The following is a 24,977-nucleotide window of genomic DNA, read 5'->3' as shown; positions in this document are numbered from 1 at the left end:
TGTACAGCTATTTTGCCAGTGGAGCCAAATAGGTGATAATTGCCTTATATAAAGCAATGGTTATGCCACATTTTGAACACTGCATACAGACTTGGTATCTTTCTGTATGCAATGAGTGGCAAGATTGGTAATAGGTATAAAAGGGTATTCCTATCAAAAGAAACTTGATTTCTGTAATTAGAGGGCTGGAAAGCAGGAATCTGTAGGAGTGACCTCAAAGTGCTTAAGCCTTTAAAAGAACTGAGTAAACTAAATGCCAAGGGCATCTTTACACTAAGTTACATGACATACGAGATGGCATAAATTTAAACCCAGAAGAGACAACTATTGAATAAATGCCTGAAAATTTCCATTAGTTAAAGAATGACTGATTCTTTTACTTAAAGAAATCAACTCTTAACTTGTCTTGTGGAGTTTAAATTTATCTAAATTTAAAGAGGAAAAATAGAAAAAAGGAAGGAGGAGAGGAAAGGAAAAGGAAGGAGGAAGATTGGAAAAATACTCAAAAAGACAAGTAAATGAAGTGAAGGGAGAGAGAGTGACACTGGTTTTTGTCTGATGCTATAAGAATGTTTGCTTTATTTTGCTAATACTGATACCAATAACTGTTCTAATATTTAAAACAAGAATGGTTTATATAAACGCCTCTGATAACAGAAATTACATATCGATGTTGCTTTAAATCAAAAAATTACTCGAGAATTTGATTTATTTTCATGGGTAATATCTTGTTTCTATTCCATTATCTTTTATCTGTCGTAAATCAACAGCATGAACTTTTCAATCTTCTCCATGGTTGCCAGTTAACTTGTTTATAGCTCCTGAATGGGCTATTATTGAAGGATTCTAGAAATACATCATGGACCCCAATAAATATCTGTATATCAGAAGGGGGGCTTATGAACCATAAGCTAGAAATCCTGCAATTAAAATTTAAAAAAAAAACTGTCTATAAATATGAATTTTTCTTTCATGAACCTTCATATTTCCAGTTATTCAATCAGCATGGTATTGGTACTATAGTTTATGTTGCATCATGAAATTATACTTAATCTTGTTCTTGGGAATTCTGCTGCATCAAACCATAGTATGCCAGTTCTTATGGTACTCAGGTCATTTGGATTTATTTTGTGTTTGTTTGTTTGTTATTTGGTTTTTAGGAGCATTAGCAACTAAGGCCATATTGCTCCGGGAATATGCGGTGGTCATTCCCTGACCTTTCCGCATCCTCCGTATTTGGTGGTGATGGGCTCGAACCCCAGTCTAATCAAGAAGCGTGTGCTATGCACTGCTGCTCCTTCCCACCTGGCTACGGAAGAGCCTTTGTTTTGTGTAATGTCTGTACAAGAATGTTTGGGGGCGCAGTTTGCATGTTATGTGGCTGAAAATCTGGAATAACTTGCAGCAGAATCTCATTCTTTTCATCTGAGATCAGTTCACTTTTCAGAGCTGAAGAATCTTAAAGGAATCTTCAGCCCTAACTGAGAGGCCTCTAAGAATTTCTCCAGTCTGACAGTATTCAAACTTGGGCTGCTTCAAATGAGTGACAAAACCACTACACTGTCACTGAGGGCATAATTAGCATAAAATAAAAAACAAAATTTTATTTCTTTAAGTTTCCATTAGGGGTTTTGGGGGGGGGAATTACTAATATTAGCTCTAAATGGGAATAAATTGTTTATTTGATAGCTTCTGAAGATTTTCAGCTGGAAAAACAAGCACAGTATCATAAATGGTCTAGTAAAAATACACTTGACTTGACTATTCTGGGATACATTAAATGGGGTTTCTTTTAGTCCACAGAAGTCTAAATCAGATAACAAAAACAAATGTGAAATCCATTACTTGTTTGTTTACATTTTGTGATGTTCCTGTAGACAAGGCCTTCAAATTTCTCAGATGCTCCTACCCCAATTTTTTGCTTAATAGCACATTCTAGTCATATTTCAGTAAATGTTCCGTTTTACTACTATACAGTTAATTTTAACATTCTCCTCAGTTTTTTTTTAGTTTGTGTCCATGTGCATTAATCATGTTAGATTGAAAAGGGTTGTTCTCTCTACTGAAGAAAAACTTCAATTCATCAATAAATATGAAAAAGGTACTCAAGTATCAACTCTAATTAATCTTTACTTGAACTACATCAAACAAGGAGATGCCATTCTTGCTAACAATGTGATGCTTCAAAATTTACATAGCCCCACTAAGAGGAAGGAAAGTCAAAGGAAAAAGCAAACTTCAGTGTCTTCCCTTTTCAAAAATAATGCACATATTAAATTTTGCATCAACCTTCTCATGTTATAATATACTTTCATAAATGTGAATACACTATTTATGTCCCCATAACATTTTTTTTTTCACATATATGAGAGTTTTTCTATCATTACATGAATTATCCAGGGTCTCAATTAACTGAGTAAAATTTTAATTCCAAACCACCCTGGATAATCAGGAGTCTACTGTATATGCATTTAATATAATTTTTCTAATGTATATAAAATTAATTTCATAGTTAAAATTACAAAATACACATATATCAAGTACTACATTTAAGGCACTGTTTTTTAATATCAATGAGATAATGAATAATAAGTAACTGAACTGGAGAAGGCATACCTTTGTATATATTGTTGAAACTAATTTAAATTCAACTTTAAATAATTCTTTTCCACTGTCAACCCATCGAATTTCAGGGCCACTAAACTAAAGAATAAGATATATTTATCATTAATATGGTTTAATAATATTAATCTTTGTTTAATAATACATATTTTAAAAAAATAAAAATAGAAGAGTAGCAACTGACTATTTACAGGATATAAAAATGAAGTGTGAAAGAAACTTTTATAAATAATACCAACATTACCATAATGTTGGTGTAATACCAACATTATGACCACTACATGTCATTAAAAAACATGACACTGATCATAAAATAGATTATCACAAAAAAAGAGTGTGAAATAACTGAACACCAGATTCTTTCTGATTTAACATTTTCTGTTGCAATGAAGACTTTAAGGCATGGCTTTTATCACAATGAATGAAATTCAGAATTTCAAACAGATGCAATGTGGTTTTAACCATATTGCACCTGTCTGAACAGTGTATAACATTTTAAAAACAGTAATTGCTTTATGTTTTTCAGTAGCTATTGAGAACCTTGAATCATTAATTAGTACAAGAAAATGAATATCATTCTTTATTTCTTTATTCACTCGCTCCAGTTAAAAAGTTAAAGTAGCATTTCACTTAAAATACAAATTACAGTTAAACTCTTAAATACATATACAGTAAATATTAAAATGTGCATAGACATGAATAATATAAATGATACATACATGATCACCATTGGCTTTGGACCTCTATCAAACAGAGAGCAGCAGAAAAAAAAAGAAAGTCAAACATACACTCAGAGTAAATAATCAATGATTATGTTTAAAATTAATGCGCAAAATCATCACATTTTATAAGCAGATAAACATTAATCAAAAGATTAATGAAAGCTTATACAATGCACAACAGTACTAGAATCTTTGCCATCATAAATGACGAATTAAAAGAGCTGCTAAGTTTCATTCTTATTTCAAAAGATAGTTTGAAGTAGGAATTTTCTCTATTTTCTATTTTTAAATGTAGAACTTGCATCCATTTTCTGGTTTATATAGCAAATAGACAGCAGACTGTTATTAAATAATTATTACTACAAGTTTCACCATAGTGTTTCTCAAATAAAGAGCCCTTCTTAAATGAGGCATATACTGCTATTTATTCAAAATGCAGCAGGAAGATTAAAAACAATTGTTTTAATGTTATTGAAATCTCCTCAATGTGCAGATAGACAGCCATTAGTGTAGACCTAGTGAAAAACCATTCCAGGACAAATGATAACATTAATCATATAACAAAATGACACAAATGCTGCATTTTATGCAGAAAAGAAACTGAACAGCAATTCTTATCCTAGAATTTAATGACTCTCCATTTTCTTGCCTTATAGCCCAAACAATTATTAATAAAAGTAATAATTAAAGTAACAAGTAAAAGTAGCTTACTCCTTTTCCTAAACCAAGTGGTTTACAAGAGAGATATCCTGGTGGAAGGTAAGATGAAACAGGCAGCATTTGCTCATCAACATTTAGTCTAAAAAAAATAATAATGTAACTGAATATAATTTCTAGAAATTAAATAAACAAAATGTAACTTAGAAACAGCATTAGTAAAGTGAAAATGATCTTTAACTTTACATTTAACAGCTATAACAATTTCAACAATTTCAACTAGCATAAGTAATGCTATGATCTTTATATCCATAAGCTGCCATAGCAATATGAATTACTTTTAAGCAAATTAAAAATAAATAAATAAATTTTCTGTTTATACTCTGGCACGACAACCAAGTCAGTAGAATTTACAATAAATCGTCAATACAAATATTTATCGTATTTAGTAGTCATGGGCTTGAACCCCAGTCCACTCAGGGAACGCTTGCTATGCACTCTCGCTCCTGACCACTCGGATACGTCAGGCAGGGAAATTCTGTTATTTGTTTAAGACATGAGACACCAATAATTACAGCGAGTTTCAAGACTTACTGACCTCTCATCAAGTAGGTAGTCCCAATTAGCATATTTCTGATGATTTGTAAATAATCAAGCAGCAACTATGGCAATTGCCATGTAGTAGAAAGAAGTTACAAGTTCCTTAAATTGTCAGTTATTTAATACAGAAAAAGTTATATTGCATGCACAATAACTTAGCAAGCTGAGGACTACTTTTCATGTATATTTTGCAGCTAACAGTTTCTACTGCAATGGTTTTACAGCAGATGTTCTGCAGGCTCCTAAATCCATCAGAATTCTCAATTTACTAATTTATTTCACAAGATATATAGCTTCTGCAACATTACATAAACAATTTTAGCTTAAATATACCATATGGCAAATTACATAAAACTGATTCATTACTCACATCATGAGAAAAGTGTTAATCAAGAAATACATCATATCCAGGTATTATCGTAAGGGGGCAAGATGACCAGGTTTTTGAGTGTTTTTTTAGATAGACCGAGGAACACTTATATGCATACACTCATACGCATAGTTGGAGGGGGGCACATGCCCCTTCCCCCTGAACACATTCCTGATCAAGACCACACTGCCATTTGATGAGAAATCAAATCGGCAAGTCTAGTTCAAAAAGGAGGTTAGGCAGGTAAAGGCAGATTACGAGAAATCTTCGGCAAAGGATGCTAAGAAAAACAGCAAGGATTTCTTTACTTATATAAACTCTAAAAGGAAGGGGATGAATCTGATTGGTCCACTTGACATCGATGGTTCGACTGTTGATGATCCTGCTCAGATAGCAAACAAACTGAATGAGTATTTTGCATCTACATTCACACGTGAGGAATTATTAAGGTTTGAAAATGGCAGAAGGTTATCAAATTGTAGCAAGATACTTAATGATTTTGTAATAACTGAGAGCAAAGTGGAAGAGAAATTGTTGAAGGTAAACGTAAGAAAAGCACCTGGGGTGGATGGGATCTAACCAGTTATATTAAAGGAGGTGGCAAAGCAACTAAGCAAACCCTTAGCCATAATTATGAGAGCATCCTTGGACTCAGGGGAGGTTCCCACAGACTGGAGATGTGCAAATGTATCCCCAATTCACAAAGGGGGATCGAAGGGTGACAAGTAATTACAGACCAGTTAGTTTAACTTCTGTTCCAGGTAAAATAATGGAGTCACTGGTTAAAAATGCATTGCAGGATCATCTAGACAAGACAGAAGCAATAATTCAGACACAGCATGGGTTTGTTAAGGGAAAGTCTTGTCTGACAAATTTGATAGGATATTATGATGTGGTTACAAAGGAACTGGATGCAAAAAATAATTTTGATATCATATATTTGGATTTCGGGAAAGCTTTTGACACTGTTGCGCATGGAAGACTATTGTACAAATTGGAGCACAATGGTATTAAGGGTAAGTTGCTACAATGGATAAAAGGATGGTTGAGTGGGAGAAGACAGAGGGTGGTAATCAATGGGTGCTGCTCTTCATGGACTAATGTTATTAGTGGAGTCCCACAGGGTTCTGTGTTGGGGCCTCTGTTGTTTTGTATATTTATCAATGATATTGATGAAGGTATATATCAGGCTTAGCGTCGAAGTTTACAGATGATACAAAGGTTGGCAGAGTTGTTAATAACAGTAATGGCAGTGTGCTACTGCAACAGGATCTAGATAATTTGGGCAGATGGGCTAAGAAGTGGCAACTGAAGTTTAACCTTGACAAATGCAAAGTATTGCATATGGGTAGAAGTAACCCCAGAGAAACGTACCAACTGTGTGGTACTACACTTAAGGTGGTAAAAAATGAAAAAGACTTGGGAGTAATTGTGCAGGCAGATATGAAGTTTTCTGAGCAATGCAGACAGGCTGCCAGGGCAGGTCATGGGGGTTTTGTCAATGATATATAGGAATTTTGCTAGCAGGGAAAAGGAGGTGATTGTCCCTTCGTATAAGGCAATGGTCAGGCCACGCCTTGAGTACTGCATACAGGTCTGGAGGCCTCATTTTAGGAAGGATGTAGATTTGCTTGAGCGTGTACAGAGAAGGGCAACAAGATTGGTGAGGGGAATGAAGGGATCCTCTTACCAAGAGACACTTAAGTTCTGCAAATTGCAGTGGCTGGAGACTAGGCACCTGCGCGGTGATCTGATTGAGGTGTATAAGTCCTTGAATGGGTTGAGCATGCTGAATGCTGATGGGATCCTTCCACTTGTTCAGATTACGAACCTAAGGGGGCATAAATTCAAATTAAGAAAAGACAGATGCAGACCAGATGTGCAGAAATTTGCCTTTAGCCAGTGGGTGGTTAATTGCTGGAACAAACTTCCATATGTCGTTGTGGAAGTTGATAGTTTGAATAAATTTAAGGAGGAACTGGACAGGCATTTTGGAGGAAATTGTGTGATTTTTTTTTTTTTTTTTTTGGCTGATGCTGCATCAGCTCATACACTTGCTTTCTTGCATCACATGCCACTACTACTACCATCTCGAGTAGTAAAGAATTACTATAGAATTACCTATAATAGATGAAATTCTGTCAGCCTGTAAATACATAGAATGATAAAATAGTCCTCAGTCTACTAATTTATTTCAAATGCCATATAGCTTTTATTATATTAAATAATCAAAGTTGAAAATAACACTAAAAATCAAAATTATAACCTGAAATTCACAAAAAAAAAAAAAAAAAAAAAAAAAAAACTCTTAAGTGGTAGACTATCTAAATTATATTATTTACCGACCCAAATATCACTTGAATTAATAGACTTCAATATTGAAGAATAAGGACAATATGAAACAGGTGCAGAAGGTTGTGCATTCTGACTGTCATCAAATAGTATAGATAATACAGAGAAAGTATAGATAGAGTAAATATAGTATAGAGAAAGTCAAATTACAGCTGACAGCTGCAACACCACTCCCAATAAGGACCTGAAAATGTGATGGGCCTGTGTCACCACTCCAATAATGATGATACCGGAAAAATGTGATGACAGCCCTCCATTTGGATGAAGTAGGCAATGAATCAAAATGTAACTGTATTTCTGATCATGTGTAGTAAGAATATACATCTTCAAATACATTAGGAAATATTCACAAAACAGCTGTTTCACAGTACAGAATAAGCAAATTTGATCAGCTGGAAAAATTCAGCAGTTGTGAAAATTAAGTTATTTTTCAAGGTTTCTCAGTTGGTATTATTATTGGATTTACTTGTGAATAAATAAAAATCAATGTTTTCTTTGCCTTTATTATTTCATTCATGACTTGCATTTATAGGGAAATGCACATATACTACCCCAGGACCACAGCCTATAACAAAAAAAAAAAAAAAAAAAAATCTGTTAAGGGTTACAATATAAAAAATATTTTACCTGCCCTTATTTAGAAGAGGAAGCCAAGAAAATCCAATGACAGTTTCAACTGGTCCATCTCTTCGTTTGGAGCCTTTTGGAAGTTCACAGCTGACATGATAAAATGTAAATAAGAGATGATGTCGTTCATGAATATTAGGAGGAAGCACAAGTTTTATCTGTAATGAAAATATGATCATTCTATAAGTTTGTGAAATTCACTAAAATTCTATTTCAGTGATTAGTTAACCTTTTATTTGATATCAACTTAAACAATTTTTGTGTACTGGAACTAGTATATATGTTTTCCTATAGCACACATTTTTACATTTTACTTTACTGAAAATATTATTCGTAATCAACAATTTAGAAAATACAGACAACTTTCTAGGTGGTCTTAATAATTTTGCTTAATAAATTTTAATCAATATCCAACTTGCATGAACAAAATTATTCAAAATAGCATTAAGAGTAAAAACTTAGCATTAATAATGGCAGACAATGCAAGGAAGAGTTCATACAGAATTAGCCAAAAAAAAAAAAAAAAATCTGTCCTTTTCCCCCTCTAATAATTTGTCCATAACTACCCACTTCCACAACACAAGATGGCAGTTGGTCCAACAACCAATTACTTTCTGGCTATCCTATAGCCGTCGTTTTCAGTTTAAGTTTACTTTCCTTTCTCTCTATTGTAAAAGAAAGAGTAAAGATGCCGTCAGCATTTACTTTACTTAATCCATTTCAAGCTTTAAATACTTCAATAAGATTTCCACACAGGCATCTAGTTTCAAAGCACTGCAATTTGCAGAACAAAGTCTTATGTGGTAAGACTGTGTCCTTTATGCCATTTGTGTCCTTGACTAATCTTGCTGCTCTTCTATGCACCCATTCCAACAAATCCACATCCTTCTTAAAATGAGGCTTCCAGACCTGTATGCAGTACTCAAAATGTGGCCTAACCGTTGCCTTTATATGACGGGATAATCACCTCCTTGTCCCTACTGGTAAAATTCCTGTATATCACTGACAAAACACCACGAGTTGTGACATCCCATTGTCACATCCCTCAGTGAACTTCATGCAGGAGACTGCACAATTACCCGTTGGTCTTTTTCATTCTCAACTACCTTGAGAGTATTACCCAATTCATATGTTATTCTGGGATTAGTGTTATTCAAATGTAATGTTTTCTTTCTTTCATTTTATAAGTCAATGCTAAATATGCCTAGTTTCACATTGATTTTCCTTTAACACTAATTTAAGGCAGTCAATATACTAACACTACAGTTATGGTGATAGTATACTTGCTGCCTTAAAAAATGGATTGTGCATTTTATAATGCAAGAACATAGGTGCAATCAAACAATATGCATACCTATGTCCACATATGCTACCCCAGGACCACATCTAGCCTTCTTAACAGATTAAACAAAATTAATAAATAAATCTCATATGCTTTTCTTTTAACTTAAGATTAATTAAAATTCCCTCTGAAGCCATGAGGAAATATCATTTACAGTGAAACTTCTAACGGACATCTCTCTACAACGGACATTTTCAAATTCCCCAACTCACCTCTATTGGTTTTAACGTGTTTGCAGCTTCTGTCTAGCGGACATTCTCTGTAACGGACGCGGACAGGCAATCTGCACTGTTTCGTTTAGATTAGCACTTAATTTGATCTCCTCATAACGGACTGCGGGAGAGCTCACGGCCCTTTTTCTAGGAACTTTTCTTCCACGTATTGCCTCAATCATGTGTTTATTTTCTATTTCCGATTCTCTGAATTTTATCAAGGTTTACGTTGCGGTTCTAAACCCTTTTTCAAGAATTTTAAGGCACGTGTAAAACTTCTGATGAATTCGGTGTTTTGAGTTTCAGTTTTCAGTTTTGTTCAGTGTCGTGTGAAGAGCACAATGTCTTCTCGTAAACATTTAACTTTAAAAGATAAAGTCGAACTCATTAATGAGTATGATCGGGAAAAAAAGTAGTGTTCGCAATCTCGCTGCAAAATTCAAAATCGGGAAGACGCAGGTAAGCGACATCCTAAAGAAAAAAAATGAACTGCTCAAACAATTTTGGCAACACGGAAATGATCAGGTTCAAAAATCATTCCCGAAAACTGTTGGACTTCAAATTGACAATGTTACGTATGAGTGGTTTTGTCCCGCACGTGCTAAAAAAATTCCCATTAATGGGCCTATTATTGGGGAAAAGGCTTTGGAGGTTGCAAAATCTATGGGAGTAAATGAGTTCAAAGGTTCTGTGGGACGGCTAGACAAGTTCAAAACTCGGCATAAAATTTCTTGGAAAACCATAAGTGGTGAAGGTGGATCTGTTGATACTGGGGTTGTAACAGAGTGAACCGTTAAATCGGAAGATTTATGTCGTGATTTTGAAGCTAAGGATATTTACAACTGTGACGAAAGAGGGTTGTTTTTTAAAGCTCTTCCTGAAAAAACAGTCTAAAAAACGAAAAGTGCCAGGGCGGAAAAATTTCTAAGGAACGCTTGACTGTACTATTGTGTACAAATATGCTGGGAGACATTGAACAACCTCTTGTTATAGGAAAACCACAAAATCCTCGTTGTTTCAAGGGCATAAAGTTGAATCTTTTGAATGTTGACTGGAAGTCTAATAAAAAAGCGTGGATGACACGAGATATCATGAGCGAATGGATAAGTCACTTTAATCAAAACACGATTCGTCAAAAGAGAAAAATTATTCTTTTCATGGATAATGCTGCATCTCACCCGCACATTGAATTGTCCAACATTCAAATCGTTTGTCTGCCACCAAACACATCTGCAGAGTGTCAGCCCTTGGATCAAGGGATAATAAAAAATTTTAAACTTCACTACAGAAAACGTGTTTTAAGACATCTCATTGCAAACATGAACGATGTAACATGTGCGAGTGACCTTGCAAAGAAAATCAGCATCCTAGATGCGATTCAATGGATTTCCTCTTCAGTAAACGCAATTAGAAAACAAACTGTTGTGAACTGTTTTGTAAAGTCTGGCTTCTCAAACGCAAAAATTGAAGTTGTGAACAGCAATGTGGAGCACCAAGAAGAACAAGAACTTCAACATCTATTGATAATGTACGATACTTCAGCTACAAGTGACCCTGGCTACAAAGATATAGACTCGAACCTCACTACAGAAGATGGTGCTCTAGATATCAACGACATTATCATCGATATCGTTCAAGAAGTCCCTCATGAGGATGAAGAAATGGAAGGAGGTCATTCTGTCGAAGAACATTAACGACGAACCACCAATGAAAATAGAAGAAGCGCTCATACAAATCAATCGTTTAAAAATGTTTTTCGCCGCTGAAGAAGATACTGAAGGACTTTCGATGGTTTCTTCACTCCAAACAAATGTTGAAAACAAAATTATCAGCCAGAAGAAGGTGCAGAAGAAAATAAGTGATTACTGTATGTATTTTTCTTAAGATAAAGTCATAATATGCATAGCACAATTGTATGTATATTATTTACAACAATATTGTGCAAAATCTGTATATAATTTAATTTTACATTAAATGTTTAACGATTTTTCTTTATCTCTTGTGTATGTAATTGTATATTATTTACAAAAATATTGTTCAAAATCTGTATATATTTTAATTTAATTTTACATTAAACGTTTAACGATTTTTTTTCTTTCTTTATTTTTTTTCTCCCTCAGACTTCTTGTTAGCGGACACCTCTCTAACGGACAAATTTTCGTTCCCCATGGCTGTCCGTTAAAGGGAAGTTTCACTGTATATATTGTTTACAGGTTGGAAATCCCTGGAGTACTCATTTTATTTTGCTAGATCATGGTATAAATAGTAAACTAATGAATATAAATGTAAATAAACAAAAAAAAAAATTACCTCTTCATAAAAGTCTGGGCACGTATTGTGATGGTTAACTGCAGTACATGCTTGAGAAGTGAAAACTGCTTCTCCAGGTCTTCCATACACACACTAAAAAAAAAAAAAATTATCAAAACTTATTTGAGTACTTAATAAAGAGAAAAAAAATAAACTGTAATGTTAAAACTAACAATTTGAGTTAAAAAATCATATTCTCTCTCTCTCAAGTACCTTTAGTGGCTTAATTCCTTCTTCATCACTGTCCCTCAGCTCTACCAAGCATGCAATATTTCTTGCCTAATAAAAGAGTAAATAAACCAATAAATAACAACTTAATGTTACTTTCATATTTCACATTTAAAATTAAAGCAGTTATTTTAAACAGAATATATGAATTTCATGAATTTAATTACACAATTTCCAACTAATTGACCCTCCATGAGTACTTACACAGATTTATGCTTTTAATGTACGGGCTCCTGAAGGTATATACATATATATACACAAGAAGTGTATAAATCACTCACTCACTCACTCACACTCACACACAATTATATTTTGTATATATGTATATATTATATACAGAATACAATTTTAGAATATAAAATTCTAAAAGTGTATTTTATATTATTGTACTACCCCTCTCATCTATAGCTGCTTAGTGCTTGTTAGAGTGCAGGTTTCATGTGTTCTATGTATTTGCCATATATTCAAAACTGTTCCACATGCCAACCACAATTGTTTTCCCGATTTTGTAAAAAAAGTCCTCCCACCTCACCCCACAGTTCTTTACACTGAGGCAGATGAACTAGTGTATGTCTCATTATATTGAAACTGCAACTTTTCATCATCATGAACCCATAAATTCTAAAAATTCTTATATCACTATAATGGCTAAAACAGTCATTTCTGTATTAGGATCTTGTTTCTTTGTGCAGCTATTTCCAAAACCATCCCACGTGCTAGCTGTAATTTTGTTTTCCCAAATTTGTCAAAAAAAAAAAAGAAACCCCTCCTAGGCCTCTGCTCACCTCACCCCATAATTCTTTACATTGAGGAAAGTGCATTGCTGTCTCAATGTACTGAAACCGTAACTTTTCACCATCCTGAACCCACAAATTCTAATACCACTATAATGGCTAAAATAGTATTAGCAAAGGCACATGATGCAAGAAAGCAAGCTTATATAGCATCAGCCAAAAAAAAAAAAAACTCCTTATTTCAGCCATCCACTCGCTCCAAATGTTTGTCAAATTCTGCCTTGAATCTATTTAAGCTATCAACTTCTACAATGACAAATGGAAGTTTGTTCCACCAATCAACCACCCGCTGGCTAAAGGCAAACTTCCGCACATCTATCCTACAACTGTCTTTCCTCAATTTGAATTTATGCCCTCTCAGGTGATTATTCTGAGCAAGAGGAAGAATCCCATCAGCATTGAGAGCATGCTCAAACCATTCAAGGCTTTATACACCTCAATCAGATCACCTTGCAGGTTCCTCGTCTCCAGACACTGTAATTTGCAAAACTTAAGCCTTTCTTCAAAAGAGAAACCCTTTGTTCCTTTCACTAATCTTGTTGCCCTTCTCTGTACTTGTTCCAACAGCTCTACATCCTTCTTAAAATGAGGCCTCCAGACCTGTATACAGTACTCAAGGTGTGGCCTGTCCATTGCCTTATACAAGGGGATAATCACCTCCTTATCCCTGCTAGAAAAATTCCTGTATATCATTGACAAGACACCATGAGCTACTCTTGCAAACCATCTGCACTGCTCAGAAAACTTCATATCTGTCTGCACAATTAACCCCAGGTCCTTTTCATTCTCTACCACTGTCAGTGTGGTACCACAGAGTTGATACGTTACTCTGGGATTACTGCTTCCCATATGTAGTACTTTACATTAAACTTCATTTGCCACCTCTCAGCCCATCTGCTCAACTTTTCTAGATCCTGTTGTAGCAGTGTACTGTCATTAGTGTCATTAACAACTCTACCAACCTGCATATCGTCTGCAAACTTGGACATTAAGCCTGATATACCATCATCAATATCATTTATAAATACAGAAAAGTAATTTCTATACATACATGGATCTATGTTTTTTTTTTTACAGTTATTTCAAATAATGTGCCTGTTTATGTATGAAATGTCTTCAGCTTTAAATAGAATGTGCTGGAAATTCTTATTTGTGCTTAACTAACAGTAGACAGTATTAATGGATGGCAGCACAAAAACAGCTTACACAATACACAATTGGAGAAGCATTTCATAGCTGCAGCTATTGTTGTGTGATTGTGGTTTACAAAAGCCAACCAAAGAAATTCTCGGAAATTTGTAACGAAAAAACAAAAAAAAAAAAAAACACTTATCAAATTGAATTAGTATTGGCCATATAGCACAAGGAAGCCAAAGATGTTTGCTGCACTGGGAAAACAATAAAAAAAGGTAGATAACGAAATAGAAATTATACACTTCCCTCCTCATGTAGGTAACTATCCAGTTGACCTTTAAATTTCTTCAAATTGTCAGCCTCAACTACCCGCAAATAAACTTGCTACAGTAATCAACAATTCGCTGGTTAAAATAAAAAAAAACTTTCTACAATCTAGTCTAAACTTTTCTCCTGTAATTTGAATTTATTGCCCTTGGTTCTGGAATTTCTTATAAAAGTGATTTTTTCTGCCTTCATTCATTTTACTAAACCCTCAGAGCCTTATAAACATCAATGAGGTTGATATAATTTACGAAAATCAGCGACAAAAGTGGTCCGAGAACCAATCCTTGGGGGACCCCCACACCTGACGTTACACCACTCTGAAGAATATCCATTAATTGCAACCCTCTACCTGCAACCACCCTAAAATCCATCTTAAAATAGCTTTCCAGTAATTCCAACATGTTCCAGCTTATACAGTAAGTTCTCATGAGGGACTGATTCAAATGTCTTGCTAAAATCTGAATAAATTATGTTGAAATTGTTCCCTACACCCCATCTAATGAGTAGCAATGTCAAAATAATGGTGTCAACGGTGTCTCAGGCTTCTAGATTCCATTCAGAAGAGGGCAGTTAGGTTAATTAATAACTCATCTCTAACAGACACTCTTCCACTCTCTGTCTCATAGATATTCTGTTTCTGCTGCATGCCTTTTCTACAGTTACTTCCACGGACACTGCTCTTCTGAATTGGCTTCTATAATTCCTGCTCTCTTTCAAAACAGACCGAACATGTGCTGCCACCAGCCAACATCCATTTGCTGTCCAACTGCAAAACCAACTTTTCATCTTCCTCGTTTATTCATTCAACTGCCGTTTTCTGGAAAAATCTTCCTTCATACGTATTTCCCGAAAATTACAGTCTACAGAAGTTCAAGTCTAACATCAACAAATATCTTCTTTCATCTTCTCAACCTCCAACCCAAGCACAGTACTAAGTACTATAGGTTTCAATACTTCTCGTGTTTGGGGTTCTCATAAAAAAAAATAACTTACCAGGTTAGTTAAACATTGTTTTGTTAGTGAAAATTATGTTGTGTGTCTTTCAGAATACCATTTCTACCTAAATATCCCTGGATTGCATTCTTAATCACTGCCTTCAAGATTTGCTGGTCCCACAGGAACTAGTAGTTGTTGGTTACTCTAGTTGTCAGGGAAACGGGGAACATGCTATGTAAAAAGGATAGGTGGAACAGGATCAGGGTATGTCTGCCAGCGGCAAAGGTTGATGACATTGTAGAGCAGAAATCATCTTTTAAGGGTACAAAGGGCGATATTGTTGTACACATTGGCATGAATGATATTAAGAGTAGGAGACTGGCAGAATTACTTAACAAGTACAGGTCACTGTTGAAAAAAAAGCCATGAATTAGGGTGGAATTTGAAAGTGTCTGCAATTCTGCCCACACACGATAGGAGGGAGTATATGATGAGAGCCTTGTCGATCAATTCGGCCCTGGAAACACTGTGCAAAGCTCTAGAAGTAGAATTTTTTTCAGCCTGGTCTGTACTTGTTAACAGGAGAGACAGCTTCTACAGGGATAGGATACACTTAAATAGAAAGGGTTCAAGAATGTTTGCTGATGCTATCGAGGCAGTGTTAGGTGGGTCAGAAAACTGCTAGCTTGGGGGGATACAAAGACTAATAGATTAACAGTAGCCACTGGCAGAGGTGAAAGTGATTCTTGCACTGCTTCTATTGGAATGAGTAGCAGCCTGGAAAACAAGATGCAGGGTATTTCAGAGACTGCAGGGAGTCATTACGGTACAAGTAAACACATGGGCTGTGTTAGGGTAGCTAAGAATAGGAACAGGTGCATGTATACTTGCATGTACACCGATGCTAGGAGTTTGGTAAATAAATTTGATGAATTTGAGGTATTGCTCAGAACATCACAAAGGCAGATATTGTTGGGATATCAGAGATGTGGTGTCACACAGATATAAGGAATGCAGAACTGGAATTTGGGGAGTACAATGTGTACAGGAAGGATAGACAAGATAGGAAGGGAGGAGGGGTTATACTATTAGTTAAAATCCAAAGAAGTGAAGCCAATCAACATCACTGGACAGTGCAGTGTCGAGTCAGTTTGGTGTGACATAAGCATTGGGAGGTCAAAATTGAAAGTAAGAGTGTGCTACAGGCCTAATGACTCTGATGAGTATAATAAGAAACTGTATGGGGAAATAGAGTGGGCCAACAAATCAGATGGTCTTATAATCGGGGATTTTAATTTCTCAGATATTGACTGTAATTTGTGGGTTGGTCACTCACACACTAGCAAGGCCTTTGCGGATTTATTGGATGATTCTTTTCTACATCAGCATGTTCGGGAGGCAACTAGAGGGAGTAATACTCTTGATCTGATTATCAGTAGTGATTCTTCATGCATTAAGAATATGCAGATAAAGGAACCACTAGGTGGCAGTGATCACAGTGTGCTGAAGTAGGATTTATTCAAAGAGGTAACTACCATCAAGGGTAAAGGGAAGGGTTTTTGCTTTCGTAAAGGTGACTACAGTGGTCTGAAACAGAATTTAAATTCTATACGGTGGGACCAACTGATGATGTTACCAACAGCAAATTCAAAATGGGAAGCATTCAAAGAAATTATCTTGGAAGCTACTATGCTTTACATACCAACTAAGAAATATTGTTCAAGGTTTAGGCCTAAATGGATGTCATATGAACTAATGAGACATATGGCAGAGAAGAAAAATGCATGGGTTACATATAAATTAATGGGTGACATGGAAGCCTATGATAGATATAAGATGGTCTGTAACCAAGTCACAAAGGAGATTAGGCAGACAAAGGCAGATTATGAGAAATCCTTGGCAAAGGATGCAAAGAAAAACAACAAAGTTCTTTACCTATGTAAACTCTAGAAGGAAAGAGATGAATCTGATTGGTCCACTGGATATTGATGGTTCAACTGTTGATGATCCTGCTCAGGTGGCTAACAAACTAAATGAGTATTTTGCATCTACATTCACCCATGAGGAGTTATTCAGGGAGGGGAATGCCAGAGGTAAGTTAAATTCTGGCAGTGAGCTGGATGATTTTGTAATAACTGAGAGGAAAGTGGAGGAGAAATTGTTGAAGATAAACATAAAAAAGGCACCCAGGGTGGATGGGATCTATCCAGTTATATTAAAGGAGGCAGCAAAGGAAGTAAGCAACCCCTTAGCCATAATTATGAGAGCTTCTTTGGACTCAGGGGAGGTACCCATGGACTGGAGATGTGCAAATGTGACCCCAATTCAAAGGGCAACACAAGAAATTATAGACCTGTTAGTGTAACTTCTGTTCACGGAAAATTAATGTAGGCACTGGTTAAAAAATACTACAGGATCATCTAGACAAGACTTCAGTTATAGTTCGGACACAGCATGGTTTTGTTAAGGAAAAGTCTTGCCTGACCAATTTGATTGGATACTTTTATGATGCAGTCACAAAGGAACTGGATGCAGGGAATAACTTTGATATCATATATTTGGATCTTAGAAAGGCTTTTGATACTGTTGCACACAGAAGACTGCTGCACAAATTGGAGCAGTGTGGTATTGGAGGCAAATTGCTGCTATGGATAAAGGGGTGGTTGAGTGGGAGAAGACAGATTGGTAATCAATGGAAACTGCTCATCGTGGAGTAATGTTATTAGTGGAGTCCCTCAGGGTTCAGCATTGGGGCCATTGTTTTCTGTATTTATAAATGATATTGATGATGGTATATCAAGCTTAATGTCCAAGTTTCCAGACGATACGAAGGTTGGCAGGGTTGTTAAGGTCACTAATGACAGTATGCTGCTGCATCAGGATCTAGAACAGTTGAGCAGATGGGCTGAGAGGTGGCAAATGAAGTTTAACATTGACAAATGTAAAGTACTACATAAGGGAAACAGTAACCCCAGAGCAACGTATCAACTCTGTGATACTACACTGACAGTTGTAGAGAATGAAAAGGACCTGGGGGTAATTGTGCAGGCAGACATGAAGTTTTCTGAGCAGTGCAGATGGGCTGCAAGAGTAGCTCATGGTGTCTTGTCAATGATATACAGGAATTTTTCTAGCAGGGATAAGGTGATTATTCCCTTGTATAAGGCAATGGTCAGGTCACACCTCGAGTACTGTATACAGGTCTGGAGGCCTCATTTCCAGAAGGATGTAGAGCTGCTGGAACGAGTACAGAGAAGGGCAACAAGATTAGTGAATGGAACAAAGGGTTGCGCTTACGAAGAAAGGCTTAAATTTTGCAAATTACAGTATCTGGGACTAGGCACCGGCAAGGTGATCTAATAGAGGTGCATAAAGCTTTGAATGATTTGAGCACGCTCAATGCCAATGGGATTCTTCCTCTTGCTCAGAATAATCACTGAGAGGCATAAATTCAAATTGAGGAAAGACAGATGTAGAATAGATGTGCGGAAATTTTCCTTTAGCCAGCAGGTAGTTAGTTGGTGGAACAGACTTCCATCCCTTGTTGTGGAAGTTGATAGCCCAAATAAATTTAAGGGTCAGCTGGAGAGGTATTTCGAATGAACGGAGGGGTGAAATGGGTGCATGTTTTTTTTTCTTTTTTTTGGCTGATGCTGCATAAGCTTGCTTTCTTGCATCATATGCCTCTACTAATGCTAATTTTCCCTACCACTGAAGTCAGAGTAACAATTGCAGTTACCAACTTCAGTCTTATAACCACGTTTATGTACTGGTAATACACTGGCACTTTCCTAATCCAGAGGAATCTCTCTTGAATCTAATGATGCCCTCATAATCAACTTTAATGATGCAATACACCCTCTGACTGCCTCCCTTAAAATTACCAGGCATACGCAATCAACTCTAGGAGTTTTTACTTGCCTTTAGGCTCAAAAGTTTTTCTAATAAAATAATATTCTGTAATTTCCCTATCAAATAATTTCATGCTTTCCAGCTTCACTCACACAACTCCTCACGAAAGGTCTTACATCAGTAAAGACCAATGCAAAGTAACTATTTAATTCATCGGCAACATCAGCTGGATTATCTAAGACTTTCCTATACCCCGTACAACAAAGAACCAATGTGATTTGTTTTCTTCTCCTTTTTATTCACACACATGCAAAACTCCTTGTCCCGCTCTCATAGCCAGTGCATTCTCATACTCAGCTTTGGCCTCCCTATGCTTACCTGCAGTACTATTAAGATCAACAACTTGTAGCTGTTGTAGGCTTCAATACTTTTCATCACCCTGTAACTTTCCCCATGCTATCTTTTTCTGTACTATTAGACTTACCAGCTCTGTATTCACTACTCAGCATTCTTCTCTTGCTATATTTTCTTAATAGTATATACATTCATGGCTTCTGTGATTACTGATTTAAAAGGTATTCTATAATTCTAATGTATTTGCCCTCCCTCTTCAATACAATCTGTCCAATTAATAGATATCACGAACTTTAAACTGTGATAGTCCCTTTTTCTGAAATTAAAACTCATGCCTTGACTTCTAACTACTGCAAGATCTTCCCAATAACAACTGTGTCCACAACCTGCTAATGATTCCTGTACTGTAAGCCTTAAATGTCTTCTGATTCACAAGTAATGATAAGGTCTAGAATATTCTTATCACTAGTATTCTCTCTAACATGCTGGTATAAATAATTATCATCTAGTTTATTTGAGAATTTTGTTACCCATGGTGAGTTTCTCTTCTACTGATTTCAATTAATTAGGGGCAGATTGAAGCCACCCATAATAAGACATTCACACTCTCCTGCCCCATTCTATCTCCATGTTGAGACTCTTGTCATAATCTCCTCATATTTTACTGTGAAGAGTATGATGAGAGTCCATGCTGGCAGGCATAACTTCCGACTTGGCAAAAGCTCTTTTCTCACTCAGGCTGATTTTGATAAGAAGAATGACCCACACCCCTTCTACCTTCCCTAAATACATTACACATACCAAAGTTTCTGTTAGCCCTATTTTGTCAGAATTAGTTCTCCTAACCCGGAGTTCAAATTCACACATTTTATTAACAACACTCCTGACATTACTGCATACACAGTTACAACTAAGTATTCTTCTACAGTTTACAACCCTGAAACACTCCTATAGGCTTGTTTAGGCTTATTTCTCTAGCTTTATCCTCCCGCTAATTTCAAATGTTGCCACCCTCAAAAAACTTTGCTAACCTCAACTGTTACAACAACAAACAAATTCTTAAGATCTGTGCAAGCATTACCCATATCATCTGAAAAACATATTTATATTACTCTCCCCTCCTTGCCCCAGCTAGCAGTTTCCCTGAACCCTTAAAGTATCCTCAAAGATAGTGGCAAAAACCCTTGCACCACCTTTGTTCAAATGAATACCATCTCTACAAAATAAATTCTTTTTACCTACAAGTGCCATGCGGGCCATGTTGATAAAAATTTTCCCCTCTAGAACCTTGCAGAGTCCAAGTCTTGAATTAATCCACAAGACTTTCACAGCATATGATCCCTCATATCATGTCTGGGCAAAATTGCAAATACACATTCTGACCTAACTCTTGGCATTTTTTCAGTATGGTCCAATATTTATCCAACAAATCATCAGTTGCAGAGTCCCTCAAGTCTTGAATTAATCCACAAGGCTTTCCGCATATCATGTCTGGGCAAAATTGCAAACACATTCTGACCTAACTCTTGGCATTTTTTCAGTATGGTCCAATATTTATCCAACAAATCATCAGGTCATGTTCATTTAATATCGTTAATCCCAACACAAATAATAATAATACTCTTTACCCCCTTTAAATCTAATAATCTAAAATTTCACCCATTTCCGTGATGATAGTCTCCCAATAAAACTAAATCTCCTTAAACCTGAGCAATATACCACTCGACTGTTCTGGAATCTGAATCCAGAGTGCATCACTTAGCAGGTCAAAAGATACTTAAGTCCCTGATGAGTTCCAGTTGCATTTGTTTCCAGGTCAAAAACCCATTTCTTCGGTGACTCAAATTCTTCTAGTAATACACCAAGTTTTAATTCGAGATCGATACACTCCCTACATCAGGTGCAAAGAAAGCTAGCTTGGGCTGTCTATTAGACCTTAGAATATATGCCACAGGCTATACAAGTGACAAACTCATGACTCACACCAAAAATGCCTGCAGGCATTTCCATCAGTCATGATGTCCCTGGATGATGTTTAAAAATGGATCTTGCAACAGCCATTATTCAGATAAAATTTGAACTTAAGAAAGATTGCACAATTAAAATTTACAATATATTACAGAATTTAAATTAATAAAGTATTACAGAAATTAAACTGTTACTAAAACTTTATCCACTAATGAAGTTAAAATTAAGCTACTAAAGTTACCAGAAAACTACATTTAGCAGAAATACTTTAGAGAAGTTAAAAATTAAATTTACAAAATATTGTAGAAATTAATTACATAAAATTACTGAAAAAATTAGTTTAAAAAAATAATGCAGGTGTGTAAAAACCTCCTGGCATTCAATGATATTACATTTCTCCAAAAATTGAAATTATAACAACATTTGTAAATTAATCTGTGAATTTAATAAAAAATAAAAAAAATAAAAATGTAATTACCTTTGTAAAAGACTTTTGACTATCATATTTAAGACTTTTAGGGAGAACGTAGAGATTATTTACATACAATGAGAATGGATAGCTAAAACTTGCTACTCCTGTAGGAAACTGCTCCACTTCAAGTGTAGGCTCAGCAGTTGGAGGGACAGGGAATGGTTCCACAGGCATTAGTGATGAGGTTAAAGTATCTAGAATTTAATAAACATTACTGAGTGGTACATCTTATACACAGATATTTCTACAAGTGTAGTTAGCTTTCGTGTACAGCAGGCCCCCGTTATAACGCGGTTCGCTTTACGCTGATTCGCTATAATGCTGTTCTTATATTATAACCCACATCTGACTATAACGCTGTCACAGATCACTATAATGCTCTTTTATAGATTGCATTTTTGCATATTTAACGAAATCGTTTCATTTGATGGAGTTGATAGCTTGAAAATGAATAGCAAAACAGCATTAAAACGTTTCCCACGCAGACTTGAGAAATTTTTCCACGCTCAGTGAAATTTTCTCCGACGCTAATTTAATTGCAGTACAGTGACTTTGTTATGTAGTTCTGAGATCAACATTTTAAAAAATGATCGAGTATATTGCTTGCAATATTTGCGTTATATGCATTTATCCGAAGTCTAGTCATCACTCAGTATAGTATTAGACATCATGCGTAACGAACAGTTTACTCGAACATTGTATCATAATTAATGCAACCAACGCAGTTACATTTTCGAAGAGTTAATAATGGCCGATAAGAATGAAAGAGCAACGTCTGGGCACAGTACGAGGACTATAAATGTAAGAAAAAGACTGAATTTGAAAATTAAATTAGACGTTTTGAAGCGAATCGATTCCAGTCAACGACAAGCAGATGTGTGCCATAATTTAGGACTTGCATGTTTAACTGTAAGAACAATTATAAAAAAAAATAAAGAATTAATTTTAGCCGCGGAAAAGATAGCTGTTCCAATGCAAGCAACCATGGCTAGGCTGACTATTAGGATTGAAATGGAAAGACGTTAACTAATTTTACTGAAGATAATATCCAATGCAGAATTCATTTAAGTTAAATATTACAAAAAAAAAAAAAAAAAAAAAAGAGAGAGAGAGAGATTAGCCAATATGATGATGATGATCTGAAGAAAACTCACCTAAAAAAAAATGTGGGACCATTTAAAACTGGTAAGGGCTGGTTGAATAGATTTAAAATCTAGGGAGAAGCCGCAAGTGCAGATCAAGGAACCGAAACTTTCAAAAAAGAACTTGTTAAAATTATTGAAGAGGGGTATTGTGTGTTATACTTCTCAACAAGTTTATAACATAGATGAAGCAGGACTTCATGGAAATGAATGTCTAAAAGAAGTTTCATATTGAAAGAAGAAAAAAAAAGACATGCCAGGTTTCAAAGCTGGGTGACTTTATTGTTAGGTGGTAACGCTGCAGGGGATTTAAAATTAATACCCCTTTTAGTTTATTTAGAAGAGGGCCAACCCAAAATTGACACATTTTTCATGATTAAATTCATCAATTAAATTAAATCAATTTAGATCAATTAAATTCATGATTTTAATTGGAATTTTAAGTTTAATTTTGATACATAAGTAGTTACCACATAATTATATACGTATGTAATGCAGAATATTTTATATGTATAAATATTTGAATATTAAATATTTTGACCGACATTTGTGCATCTTTTCACTACCGTTTATTATTGATTAGGAAATATCCTATGGCACCGACTGCAACTTACAAATACATATGTTACCTTATGGGAATGCGGTGCTCGCTTAGCATGGATTCACTTAACGCTCTGTTTTTTCCAGAACAAATTATCAGCGTTAAGCAGGGGTCACCTGTATATGCAAACAAATGTAATCCAAAAATAAATTTTTCTGATATGAAGATAAGAGCAAAGCGTATAAAATCTCCATCCTTTCTGATGTGAATGGCTCACAAGTTACAACATAAATCAGTGCCTCCGTAACCAGGTGGGAGGGGAGCAGCAGTGCATAGCACACGCTTCTTGATTAGACCGGGGTTCGAGCCCGGTGACCACCAAATATGGAGGATGCGGAAAGGTCAGGGAATGACCACCGCATATCCTCTGAGTAATATGGCCTTAGTTGCTAATGATCCCAAAAAACCAAATAACAAACAAACAACGTAAATCTACAAGGTGGCTTAACCCAGCATACCACTGGGTAAAATTTAACGTACCCTTGTATACAGAATTTTAAAAATATATACTAAACTTATAACTATAGTACTAACTTGTAATATTTACCAGCACACATTCTCAAACAACTTTCAATCAAGACAAATTTTCAAAAATATTTTATCACCAAATTAAAGATATAGTAATTATACTAGTCGGGGGAAAAAACGTTTTTTTTTTTTTGCTCCTTGTTAAAATTCAGGGTGCTTCTTGTAGATTTGATGTTGCTAAATTCAAATATGGAAACAATATTGCTGTAACAGAAGGGATTAAAGTAAAAACTAAGTTTCTAGTAAAAAACTATTTCATATATTTTAAGAAAAATGTTACGTACAGTGCTAAATATTGAACAATGAGTCCATTAACCTTATTCTATTTACAATAATGTTTATCTGATAACAAAACACCTAGTTTGTCGTTTATTATTGCCTTTTATAATCATCCGTTGGTGTCTCCCATAAGAGATTCCAACAGTAGTCTGCCAACATATTTTGGATTCATTTTCCCTGGTATGTTTTTACCATTTGAGAAATACCTTGGCGAAACCTTTCACTGTGTTCATCGGAGATCACTCCCAAGTTTTCAAGAAAAGTCTATATGGGAATGTAGGAAATGAAGCTTCAATGACCTATTGCATCTCAACTCTCTGTATGCTAAAATTAGCTCATCCACAATTTCGCTGTAATTTTGTGATTTCTCATTGCCTAAAAAGTTCTGGCTGATGTTTTCAAATTCCTTCCAGGCTCTTATTTCTGTAGTATTTAATTTTTTTTAATGAATTTCTCATCTTGGAATAGCAGTTTGATTTGAGGACCCACAAAAATTCCTTCTTTTATCTTGACCTCACTGATTTAAGGAAACTTTTGCCTCCAACAAG

The 24,977-nt window shown here is 35.4% G+C and overlaps 1 protein-coding gene across 1 annotated transcript in view; it reads right to left on the bottom strand.

The window, feature by feature from the left end:
• Positions 1–24,977, bottom strand: part of Ziz (dedicator of cytokinesis protein Ziz) — a 464,297-nt gene that overhangs the window by 270,605 nt on the left and 168,715 nt on the right. The window contains 6 exon segments of the mRNA XM_090369931.1: positions 2,617–2,703; positions 4,056–4,143; positions 7,951–8,108; positions 11,815–11,907; positions 12,028–12,093; positions 21,886–22,073. Of these exon segments, the coding sequence (XP_090226057.1) occupies positions 2,617–2,703; positions 4,056–4,143; positions 7,951–8,108; positions 11,815–11,907; positions 12,028–12,093; positions 21,886–22,073 (680 nt within the window).

Source organism: Mastigoproctus giganteus, chromosome 1, assembly GCF_048544385.1.
Source record: "Mastigoproctus giganteus isolate SK-2022 chromosome 1, ASM4854438v1, whole genome shotgun sequence".
Taxonomy (NCBI): Eukaryota; Metazoa; Arthropoda; class Arachnida; order Uropygi; family Thelyphonidae; genus Mastigoproctus; species Mastigoproctus giganteus.
The sequence above is the reverse complement of the archived record's forward strand: the minus strand, read 5'-3'. Positions and strand labels throughout refer to the sequence as shown.